General features: G+C 49.1%; 1 protein-coding gene across 1 annotated transcript in view; it reads left to right on the plus strand.

The window, feature by feature from the left end:
- LOC123491064 (roundabout homolog 1-like) overlaps positions 1-12,478 on the plus strand; it is a 112,502-nt gene that overhangs the window by 93,505 nt on the left and 6,519 nt on the right. The window contains 4 exon segments of the mRNA XM_045220944.1: positions 2,194-2,338; positions 2,643-2,903; positions 3,560-4,044; positions 5,031-5,195. Of these exon segments, the coding sequence (XP_045076879.1) occupies positions 2,194-2,338; positions 2,643-2,903; positions 3,560-4,044; positions 5,031-5,195 (1,056 nt within the window).

Raw genomic sequence — 12,478 nt, forward strand, 5'->3', positions numbered from 1 at the left:
GGCATGGCTGGCATTAATTACAAATTGAGAGGTAATGAGAGTGGTGCGTTTTCGCGACATTCATAAAGAAAGGGTGTGCAATTAGCTGACATGCTCTCGTGTTTTTTTTATCTGTGTAAATCTCGCACTGAAATTAGCCCTGTTTGTTCCTAACTTTGTATCTGCTGTCGATTTTATTAATTTCTCTTTTGATTTAATGAGCGTCAATAATGTAGATGGTTCAGAGACAGAGGAGGATGTGGGAGTGGGGATGTGTGTCTGTGTGTGTTTCAAGTCAGTTTCCAGTCTGTGTCTGTTTCCAGTCTGTGTCTGTTTCCAGTCAGTTTCCAGTCTGTGTCAGTTTCCAGTCTGTGTCAGTTTCCAGTCTGTTTCCAGTCTGTGTCAGGTTCCAGTCTGTGTCAGTTTCCAGTCTGTTTCCAGTCTGTGTCAGTTTCCAGTCTGTGTGTGTTTCCAGTCTGTGTCAGTTTCCAGTCTGTGTGTGTTTCCAGTCTGTGTCAGTTTCCAGTCTGTGTGTGTTTCCAGTCTGTGTCAGTTTCCAGTCTGTGTCAGTTTCCAGTCTGTTTCCAGTCTGTGTCAGTTTCCAGTCTGTTTCCAGTCTGTGTCAGTTTCCAGTCTGTGTCAGTTTCCAGTCTGTTTCCAGTCTGTGTCAGTTTCCAGTCTGTGTCAGTTTCCAGTCTGTGTCTGTTTCCAGTCTGTGTGTGTCTCCAGTCTGTGTGTGTTTCCAGTCTGTGTGTGTTTCCAGTCTGTGTTTGTTTCCAGTCTGTGTGTGTTTCCAGTCTGTGTCAGTTTCCAGTCTGTTTCCAGTCTGTGTGTGTTTCCAGTCTGTGTGTGTTTCCAGTCTGTGTCAGTTTCCAGTCTGTTTCCAGTCTGTGTGTGTTTCCAGTCTGTGTGTGTTTCCAGTCTGTGTGTGTTTCCAGTCTGTGTGTGTTTCCAGTCTGTGTGTGTTTCCAGTCTGTGTGTGTTTCCAGTCTGTGTGTGTTTCCAGTCTGTGTGTGTATACATTTTGAATTTAGCGTGATCCATCCAAAACCTAGTTTGTGAGTGTTTTTCTGACTAGTGAGCTAGTCACTGGACATTTTATTTGGTTCTTCCTTGTTGCTCAGACAGTTTTTTGTAAAAAACATTAATTACCGTTCCCTTCATTCCTGCAAAGAGGAGGATAATCTCATCAGAGCTGCAGTGTTTGTTTCTGGACAATAACTAATGACACACACTTTCCAGAGGGCATGCAACACTGCCTCCATAACACCCAGGATCCATTCTGATATTGTATATGAAGTTCAGCTCATTTATGAGCAGCCCTCTGTGTTCACTGAGCTCACAGCTCATTGGTTTCAAATTCTAATTGGCTGCTGTTAATTGGCCTCTGATGTTTTCGGCTTTTTTTCAAGTTTTCTATTTTCTCTTGGCAATGGTGAACATTACAGTTGAAGAATGACTGTGTTTTTGATGGCATGGCTGGCATTAATTACAAATTGAGAGGTAATGAGAGTGGTGCGTTTTCGCGACATTCATAAAGAAAGGGTGTGCAATTAGCTGACATGCTCTCGTGTTTTTTTTATCTGTGTAAATCTCGCACTGAAATTAGCCCTGTTTGTTCCTAACTTTGTATCTGCTGTCGATTTTATTAATTTCTCTTTTGATTTAATGAGCGTCAATAATGTAGATGGTTCAGAGACAGAGGAGGATGTGGGAGTGGGGATGTGTGTCTGTGTGTGTTTCAAGTCAGTTTCCAGTCTGTGTCTGTTTCCAGTCTGTGTCTGTTTCCAGTCAGTTTCCAGTCTGTGTCTGTTTCCAGTCAGTTTCCAGTCTGTGTGGCTTTTTTTCACGTTTTCTATTTTCTCTTGGCAATGGTGAACATTACATTTGAAAAATTAGTGTGTTTTTGATGGCATGGCTGGCATTAATTACAAATTGAGAGGTAATGAGCGTGGTGCGTTTTCGCGACATTCATAAAGGAAGGGGGTGCCATTAGCTGACATGCTCTCGTGTATTATAACTTTTTTTTAATCTGTGTAAATCTCGCGCTGAAATTAGCCCTGTTTGTTCCTAAATTTGTATCTGCTGTCGATTTATTAATTTCTCCGCTGATTTAACGAGCATCAATAATGTAGATGGTGGAGAGACTGAGGAGGTGGGAATGTGTGTCTGCGTGTTTCTGACTGAAGGAGTTCTTTGTTCACGTTTGAGCAGGGAGTCAAGGTCAGAAGAAGGGAGTGCGTACCCCCAAACAACCCAAACAGAGCACAATGAACTGGGCTGACCTACTGCCTCCTCCCCCTGCTAACCCACCCCCCTGCCGCAACATGGAGGAGTACTCCCTGTCCATGGACGAGAGGTGGGACATGTCTACACACACACACACACACACACACACACACACACACACACACACACACACACACACACCTCCCTGCCACTCGACTCTTTCCTTTCATTTACTGAAAGAGTGTCAAACCTGCCCTAAGGGTTTTTTTTTCTATTGTGTGTCAATGCTAGGTAAATGTAAAACCTTTTCCTTTACACGTCTACCTTGATAGCAGCACAACATGAATATGTACTAGCTACATTGTTCCAGCTATGAATGTTACTGTCACGTTGAGTGACATCCAACTAATCAGCGTGTTTCCCTGTGTTGACAGCTATGACCCAGACATGCATTGCTCCCTGCCCCCCTCCCGCATGTACCTGCAGCCAGATGAACTGGAAGAGGAGGATGAGGATAAGGAGGAGGAGGAGATGGAGAGGGGTCCCACTCCCCCCATCAGAGGGGCTGCCTCGTCCCCCGCCGCGGTGTCCTACAGCCATCAGTCCACGGCCACCCTCACCCCCTCGCCCCTGGAGGACCTGCAGCCCATGCTCCAAGACACACCAGACAGCATGGGCTCTGGACACGAGCGCAGGTACTGGGAGGTGTTATACTGTATAAAATGGACTCTGATTGGCTGATATACAGTGGGTATAATAAGTATTCACCCCCACTTAGATCTTTTCACATTATATTTTGTTACAAAGTGGGATTTAAATAGATTTAATTGTGATTTTTTTTTGTCATTGATCTACACAAGATACTCCATAATGTTAAACATTATACAAATTTAAAATAAAATACAAATAATAATATCTAAAATATAGTCGTTGCATAAGTATTCACCCCATAAATTAGTTCAGTTAGACCTAAATGACAGAGTGAAAAGTATACAGAACCAAATATACTGAATCAGAACATTCCAAAACATGCATCCTCTATGCAACAAGGCACTAAATTCATGCAAAAAAAATAAGTTGTTTCTAAAATGTATTGCCTCAGGGTTAGGGTTAGATCTTATCTATTCAAGGTGTATTAGTGATTTATTTTTCATTCATTTTTGGTGTAGATCGTTGGCAAAAAAGTACACAAAATCCATTTTAATCCCACTTTGTAAGACAATAAAGGGGTGATACCCACTGTAGTAATGATTTTAATAGTCTGTACAAAAAATGCAATCATATTTTATAATTGATTTATATAATTGATTTCTCATACCCTACATTAAGAACATGTCTCCTGCTGTTTCAGACGCCATGCAGTGAGCCCCCCTCCCCGGCCCCTCTCCCCCTCACACACCTACGGCTACATCTCAAGCCCCCTGGCTCTGGACACAGACGGCATGGAGGAGCAGGAGATGTTGGAGGAAGAGGAGGAGGAGGATGGGGACGAGACAGACGCGGAGGTGGCCAAGGTGCACCACCACCCTCACCACCCCCACCACCCCCAGCAGATGCACCCCAGGAGGCTGCTGCTACGGGGCCTGGAGCAGACGCCAGCCTCCAGCGTGGGGGACCTGGAGAGCTCTGTGACGGGCTCCATGATCAACGGCTGGGGTTCGGCCTCCGAGGAGGACAACGCCTCTTCAGGACGCTCCAGCGCCGTCAGCTCCTCAGACGGATCCTTCTTCACAGACGCCGACTTCGCCCAGGCTGTGGCCGCTGCTGCAGAGTACGCAGGCCTCAAGGTGGCCAAGTACCCCAACCCCACGCAAGGCCAGGAGGGAGGCCCCGGAGGTAAGCACATATATTCCTCACTAATATGATATTTTATCCTTATCAAGAAGAGTAGAAAACAAGATCATGAGCACCTTAATTCCTTAGTCTAAGACGTTGGGGGAGGGGGGGGTGCTAAGCTGACATATGGCATTGATTTATGATGGTCATACTATGGATCATTTAGCTATTTTAACAAGAGTGTGCAAAGCTGGCATCAAGGCAAATGGTGGCTATTTGAAGAATCTCAAATATAAAATATATTTTGATTTGTTTAACACTTTTTTGGTTACTACATGATTCCATATGTGTTATTTCATAGTGTTGATGTCTTCACTATTATTCTACAATGTAGAAAATAGTAAAAATAAAGAAAAACCCTTGAATGAGTAGGTGTGTCCAAACTTTGGACCAGTAGTGTAGATTTTAGCCTTTTCTACTAAAGCCTATAGAAATGCTTTGAATTACAAATTCATAAATGGCAAAAAGGACAGTCAAAAACGAAATCATAAGAAACAAGGTTTTGAAGTGTCTGTCCTAAATCTAAGATATATATTTTTTTAATCTCAGGAAATACTTTTTATACATATTTAATCCCAAACTTCCATTTGTTTTTTAAAAACCGGTACCGGTTACCTTCAGACGAGTCCCTTGACACTTGTGGGGGCCGTAGAGCAAAACGGAGAACGCCATCGTGTTCGTGAGAGTCTCCCCTTTCCATAGAGTAGTCAGAATAGTTTGGACGCCGTTTGGACGCTACAGATGTTTTCGTGAGAAGACAAGCACCGCTCTAGCTCTGCCACCTTTCACCGCAGATGCGGATATCTCTAACTTAAACTGACTGATTTTTATGGGGATTTTTTGTTTATGTAACTTAGATTGACGCACTTGTGTGAATCGACTCTAGGGGGTTAACTTTTATGAATCCCTTATTCTGCAAGCCCGCTGACAGAGGGACAACCTTTTCATGGTTTAATGCGCCTTACCAAATGTGTCTTTCCCTTCAGCACGAAAGTATCAAATGACCCCTTCAGGCCACCGTCCTGGCAGCCCCCTGTCCACAGACAGTAACATGAGCACGGCCAACATGCAGAAGAGGCCTCCTAAGAAGCAGAAACAGCACACTGCAGCGGGCCTTCCAGGGCTCCAGCGACGAGAGGCCTACCCTGAAGGTACAGCACAGGGCAACACATACTCTGCTCATTCATCACTAAAGTACTGTATGAGGTGGAACGTTATAACAAGGACTGGAGATGTACCATGGATCCATTTGTAATTACATTTACATTTACGTAATTTAGCAGACGCTCTTATCCAGAGCGACTTACAAATTGGTACATTCACCTTATAGCCAGTGGGATAACCACTTTACAATATATATATTTATTTTTTTGGGGGGGTGGGGTAAGGGGGGGTAGAAGGATTACTTTATCCTATCCCAGGTATTCCTTAAAGAGGTGGGGTTTCAAGTGTCTCCGGAAGGTGGTGAGTGACTCCACTGTCCTGGCGTCGTGAGGGAGCTTGTTCCACCATTGGGGTGCCAGAGCAGCGAACAGTTTTGACTGGGCAGCGGGAACTGTGCTTCCGCAGAGGTAGGGGGGCCAGCAGGCCAGAGGTGGATGAACGCAATGCCCTCGTTTGGGTGTAGGGACTGATCAGAGCCTGAAGGTACAGAGGTGCCGTTCCCCTCACAGCTCCGTAGGCAAGCACCATGGTCTTGTAGCAGATGCGAGCTTCAACTGGAAGCCAGTGGAGTGTGCGGAGGAGCGGGGTGACGTGAGAGAACTTGGGAAGGTTGAACACCAGACGGGCTGCGGCATTCTGGATGAGTTGGAGGGGTTTAATGGCACAGGCAGGGAGCCCAGCCAACAGCGAGTTGCAGTAATCCAGACGGGAGATGATTAGGTGACTGGATTAGGACCTGTGCCGCTTCCTGTGTAAGGTAGGGTCGTACTCTCCGAATGTTGTAAAGCATGAACCTACAGGATCGGGTCACCGCCTTGATGTTAGCGGAGAACGACAGGGTGTTGTCCAGGGTCACGCCAAGGTTCTTTGCACTCTGGGAGGAGGACACAACGGAGTTGTCAACCGTGATGGCGAGATCATGGAACGGGCAGTCCTTCCCCGGGAGGAAGAGCAGCTCCGTCTTGCCGAGGTTCAGCTTGAGGTGGTGATCCGTCATCCACACTGATATGTCTGCTAGACATGCAGAGATGCGATTCGCCACCTGGTTATCAGAAGGGGGAAAGGAGAAGATTAGTTGTGTGTCGTCTGCGTAGCAATGATAGGAGAGGCCATGTGAGGATATGACAGAGCCAAGTGACTTGGTGTATAGCGAGAATAGGAGAGGGCCTAGAACTGAGCCCTGAGGGACACCAGTGGTGAGAGCACATGGTGCGGAGACAGATTCTCGCCACGCCACTTGGTAGGAGCGACCTGTCAGGTAATCTAGTGTTCTACTGCTGTAATACCTCATAATGAGTACTAGAGTTGTACCATGAATCGATTTGTAATCTAGTCCCCTAATACTGTAATACCTCATAATGAGGACTGTAGTTGTACCATGGTTCCATCTCTATTCTAGTGTTCTACTGCTGTAATACCTCATAATGAGTACTAGAGTTGGACCATGAATCCAACTGTATTCTAGTCCCCTAATACTGTCATACCTCACTACCCAGCCCCACCCATATGATGTATGGCATGGTGCCTGCCTGAGACACAGTGTCCAGGAGTGAGTGAGTGTGAGGGTGTCATAAGTCAGAGCTTTAATCATCTTCCCCTCGTGTGTGCGTGGCATCACTTCCAATCTGTGGCGGTGCTGAGCAGAACAGACTGGGGTAGATGGGAAGTATGGAGTGGGCCTGTCTCAGGGGACTACTGTCCAGCTCCAGCCCGTTCTGCTGCTGCTGAAACTGGGATGTCTTCCACTCCAGCCAGCCACTAATGAAATTACCCCCAGGTGCTCTGGCTCTTATTGAAGTGGCCCCCTGGCCTCCACTCCAAGGAGCCAGGAATAAACAAAGCAGGGGCTAACTACAGAGTTACAACGCACAGCACTGGAAATATGCTTATCCTTGTCAAAGTGAAGAATGTTAACTTTAAGGGGATTTATTGTTGCTTTTTTTGTGGCCTATGTGTTAGTTTTAGTTCTGTTTTCCTCTGGGATTTAGCTTTTGTGTGTGTGAATGGATGTGTGCGTGTAGGTGCTTGTGTATGTGCATTGTCTCTGTCTGTGTGTGTGTGCATGTATGTATGTGTGTGTGTGTGTGTGTGTAAGTGCATGCGTCTGTGCATGTATGTGTGCGTGTGTGTGAATGGGTGCGTGTGTGTCTGTGTGTGTGTGTGTGTGTGTGTGTGTTTGTGCATGTATGTGTGCGTGTGTGTGAATGGATGCGTGCGTGTGTCTGTGCATTCGTGTGTGTGTGTGTGTGTGTGTGTGTGTGTGTGTGTGTGTGTGTGTGTGTGTGTGTGTGTGTGTGTGTGTGTGTGGAGCTGGCTCTCCTCTTACTGTCAGGTGTCCTTGTGTGTTGAAAGTACTTGACAGGGATATTTAATATCCAGCCCCACTCTGAGCCAGACCAGCTATTACTGCACCAAATCCCCCCCCTCCCCTCATCCCCCTTCCCCTCATCCCCCCCTCCCCTCCCCTCATCCCCCCTTCCCTCATCCCCCTCCCCTCATCCCCCCTCCCCTCATCCCCCCTCCCTCATCCCCCTCCCCTCATCCTGCCTGCCTTCCACCCCATCCCCTCATCCCCCTCCCCTCATCCTGCCTGCCTTCCACCCCATCCCCTCCCTTTGAAGTAATCTCTCCATCCCTCACTCTGCTCTCTTCCAGCTCCCTCCATCTCTCCTCCCTCCTCCCTCACTCCCCCTCTTTGTTCCCTATGTGCGTCTGAGAGGAGTGAGGAGGAGACCGACAGTTCTCCAGCCCTGGCTGTCTGTCTATTGGTCTAGTCTGGTCGCTGATTGTATTCTATCTAAATAGATTGTTTTTCATTTTGAAGTTATTTCCTTGCCCTGTAGTGGTGGGCTTGGGGCTGAGTGAGTGACGTAGAGGTGATAGGGGAGGAGAGAGGTGATATGGGAGGAGAGAGGTGACAGGGGAGGAGAGAGGTGACAGGGGAGGAGAGAGTTGACAGGGGAGGAGAGAGGTGACAGGGGAGGAGAGCGGTTATAGGGGAGGAGAGAGGTGACAGGGGAGGAGAGAGATGACAGGGAGGGAGAGAGGTGATAGGGGAGGAGAGAGGTGATAGGGGAGGAGAGAGATGATAGGGGAGGAGAGAGGTGATAGGGGAGGAGAGAGGTGACGGGAGGAGAGAGGTGACAGGGGAGGAGAGAGGTGACAGGGGAGGAGAGAGGGGACAGGGGAGGAGAGAGGTGACGGGGAGGAGAGAGGTGATAGGGGAGGGGAGAGGTGATAGGGGAGGAGAGAGGTGACAGGGGAGGGGAGAGGTGACAGGGGAGGGGAGAGGTGATAGGGGAGGAGAGAGGTGATAGGGGAGGAGAGAGGTGACAGGGGAGGAGAGAGGTGACAGGGGAGGTGAGAGGTGACAGGGGAGGAGAGAGGTGACAAGGGAGGAGAGAGATGACAGGGGAGGAGAGAGGTGATAGGGGAGGAGAGAGGTGACAGGGGAGGGAGAGAGATGACAGGGAGGGAGAGAGGTGATAGGGGAGGAGAGAGGTGATAGGGGAGGAGAGAGATGATAGGGGAGGAGAGAGGTGATAGGGGAGGAGAGAGGTGACGGGAGGAGAGAGGTGACAGGGGAGGAGAGAGGTGACAGGGGAGGAGAGAGGTGACAGGGGAGGAGAGAGGTGACGGGAGGAGAGAGGTGACAGGGGAGGAGAGAGGTGATAGGGGAGGAGAGAGGTGACAGGGGAGGGGAGAGGTGACAGGGGAGGGGAGAGGTGATAGGGGAGGAGAGAGGTGATAGGGGAGGAGAGAGATGATAGGGGAGGAGAGAGGTGATATGGGAGGAGAGAGGTGACGGGAGGAGAGAGGTGACAGGGGAGGAGAGAGGTGACAGGGGAGGAGAGAGGGGACAGGGGAGGAGAGAGGTGACGGGGAGGAGAGAGGTGATAGGGGAGGGGAGAGGTGATAGGGGAGGAGAGAGGTGACAGGGGAGGGGAGAGGTGACAGGGGAGGGGAGAGGTGATAGGGGAGGAGAGAGGTGATAGGGGAGGAGAGAGTTGACAGGGGAGGAGAGAGGTGACAGGGGAGGTGAGAGGTGACAGGGGAGGAGAGAGGTGACAAGGGAGGAGAGAGATGACAGGGGAGGAGAGAGGTGATAGGGGGAGGAGAGAGGTGACAGGGGAGGATAGAGATGACAGGGGAGGGAGAGAGGTGATAGGGGAGGAGAGAGGTGATAGGGGAGGAGAGAGATGATAGGGGGAGGAGAGAGGTGAGGGGAGGAGAGAGGTGGGGGAGGAGAGAGGTGACGGGAGGAGAGAGGTGACAGGGGGAGGAGAGAGGTGACGGGGAGGAGAGAGGTGACGGGAGGAGAGAGGTGACAGGGGAGGAGAGAGGTGATAGGGGAGGAGAGAGGTGACAGGGGAGGGGAGAGGTGATAGGGGAGGAGAGAGGTGATAGGGGAGGAGAGAGGTGACAGGGGAGGAGAGAGGTGACAGGGGAGGTGAGAGGTGACAGGGGAGGTGAGAGGTGACAGGGGAGGAGAGAGGTGACAAGGGAGGAGAGAGATGACAGGGGAGGAGAGAGGTGATAGGGGAGGAGAGAGGTGACAGGGGAGGAGAGAGATGACAGGGAGGGAGAGAGGTGATAGGGGAGGAGAGAGGTGATAGGGGGAGGAGAGAGATGATAGGGGGAGGAGAGAGGTGATAGGGGAGGAGAGAGGTGACGGGAGGAGAGAGGTGACGGGAGGAGAGAGGTGACAGGGGAGGAGAGAGGTGACAGGGGAGGAGAGAGGTGACGGGAGGAGAGAGGTGACAGGGGAGGAGAGAGGTGATAGGTGGGAGAGAGGTGATAGGGGAGGAGAGAGGTGACAGGGGAGGAGAGAGATGACGGGGAGGAGAGAGGTGACAGGGGAGGGGAGAGGTGACAGGGGAGGGGAGAGGTGACAAGGGATTGGAGAGGTGACAGGGGAGGAGAGAGGTAGAAGGGAACACCCCTTTGGGTATAAATCTGACCATGTCAATTTCAGGCACACACACAGACATGTTTTCAAATACAGTGCATTCAGAAAGAATTCAGACCCCTTGACTTTTTCCACATTTTGTTACGTTTTTTTTTTATCCCCCCTCATCAATCTACACACAATAGATATGTTTCTACAACTTGATTGAAGTCCACCTCTGGTAAATTCAATTGACATGATTTGGAAAGGCACACACCTGTCCATATAAGGTCCCACAGTTGACAGTGCATGTCAGAGCAAAAACCAAGCCATGAGGTCGAAGGAATTGTCCGTAGATCTCTGAGACAGGATTGTGTCGAGGCACATTTCTGCAGCATTGAAGGTCCCCAAGAACACAGTGGCCTCCATCATTCTTAAATGGAAGAAGTTTGGAACAACCAAGACTCTTCCTAGAGCTGGCCGCCCAGCCAAACTGAGCAATCAGGGGAGAAGGGCCTTGGTCAGGGAGGTGACCAAGAACCTGATGGTCACTCTGACAGAGCTCCAGAGTTCCTCTGTGGAGATGGGAGAACCTTCCAGAAGGACAACGATCTCTGCAGCACTCCACCAATCAGGCCTTTATGGTAGAGTGGCCAGACGGAAGCCACTCCTCAGCAAAAGGCACATGACAGCCTGCTTGTCTGATGAAACGAAGATTGAACTCTTTGGCCTGAATGCTAAGCGTCACGTCTGGAGGAAACCTGGCACCATCCCTACGGTGAAGCATGGTGATGGCAGCATCATGCTGTGGGGATGTTTTTCAGCGGCAGGGACTGGGAGACTAGTCAGGATCGAGGGAAAGATGAACAGAGCAAAGTACAGAGAGATCCTTGATGACAACCTGCTCCAGATCGCTCAGGACCTCAGACTGGGGCAAAGGTTCACCTTCCAACAGGACAACGACCCTAAGCACACAGCCAAGACAACGCAGGAGTGGCTTCAGGTGGTCCTCTGTAGCTCAGCTGGTAGAGCACGGCGCTTGTAACGCCAAGGTAGTGGGTTCGATCCCCGGGACCACCCATACACAAAAAAAAATGTATGCACGCATGACTGTAAGTCGCTTTGGATAAAAGCGTCTGCTAAATGGCATATTATTATTATATTATTATAGGACAAGTCTCTGAATGTCCTTGAGTAGCCCAGCCAGAGCCTGGACTTGAATCCGATCGAACATCTCTGGAGAGACCTGAAAATATCTGTGTAGCAACGCTCCCCATCCAACCTGACAGAGCTTGAGAGGATCTGCAGAGAACAATGGGAGAAACTCCCCAAATACAGGTGTGCCAAGCTTGTAGCGTCATACCCAAGAAGACTCGAGGCTGTAATTGCTGCCAAAGGTGCTTCAACAAAGTACTGAGTAAAGGGTCTGAATACTTATGTAAATGTTATATTTACGTTTTCTTTTAAGCTGTTTTTGCTTTGTCATTATGGGGTATTGTGTGTAGATTGATGAGGGGAAAAAACTATTCAATCCATTTTAGAATAAGGCTGTAACGTAACAAAATGTGGAAAAAGTCAAGGGGTCTGAATACTTTCCGAATGCACTGTATACTGTAGTGTACCCCCCACATGGCAATTTCACACCCAGTTTGTTTATTTCTTCATGTATTTATTTCCATAGTAGTATGATGATGGGCCCCCCTGCTAGCTGTCCCCGCCTGATAGCTGTCCCTCCCTGATAGCTGTCCCCCCCTGCTGTCCAGTCCATTGGAGGTCAGAGCGAGAGCAGCAATCCACCCAGGACAGGACAGGACAGCCATAAATACCCAGAAATAGCAGCGGTTAACACTCTCCATCCCCCTTTCCCCTCTTTGACCTGCTCATTTCTGTCCTGTTTGCTCAGTGGATGGTGAGATGGTTTGAAGTTATTTCCCATGTGGTTCACATGCGTGTCTAATGCCTGTTTTAACCTCCACACTCAAGTTAACCCTTTCCATTCCCTCTTTGCTAGTATCTTCAATTAGCAAACACATTTATCCATACATTCAGTACAGGTGTCCAATGTGGGAATCAAACCTACAAACCTGGTGGTGTCCAACCAACTGAGCCATCGTTGAGGCCTTCTTTAATGCCCAGGGGCCGTATCCACAAAGCGTCTCAGAGTAGAAAGTTGGTTGTAAGTGCTGAGAACAGAGACGTTTTACTCCTACTCTGATGGGTCAAAATAAAAGCTATGCATGAAGCCTCTTTAGTCATAAGAGTCCCACCTAGTCGATAGATATTTAGGAGACCTCAGCTGTCCTAACCAGTTAAAGAGTTACCAGCAGGTGTCTTGATATTAGAAAAGGGCAGCGAGTCAGTGGTCCCTGCACTAGAGCAAGC

The sequence above is a fragment of the Coregonus clupeaformis genome, chromosome 6 (assembly GCF_020615455.1).
Source record: "Coregonus clupeaformis isolate EN_2021a chromosome 6, ASM2061545v1, whole genome shotgun sequence".
Taxonomy (NCBI): domain Eukaryota; kingdom Metazoa; phylum Chordata; class Actinopteri; order Salmoniformes; family Salmonidae; genus Coregonus; species Coregonus clupeaformis.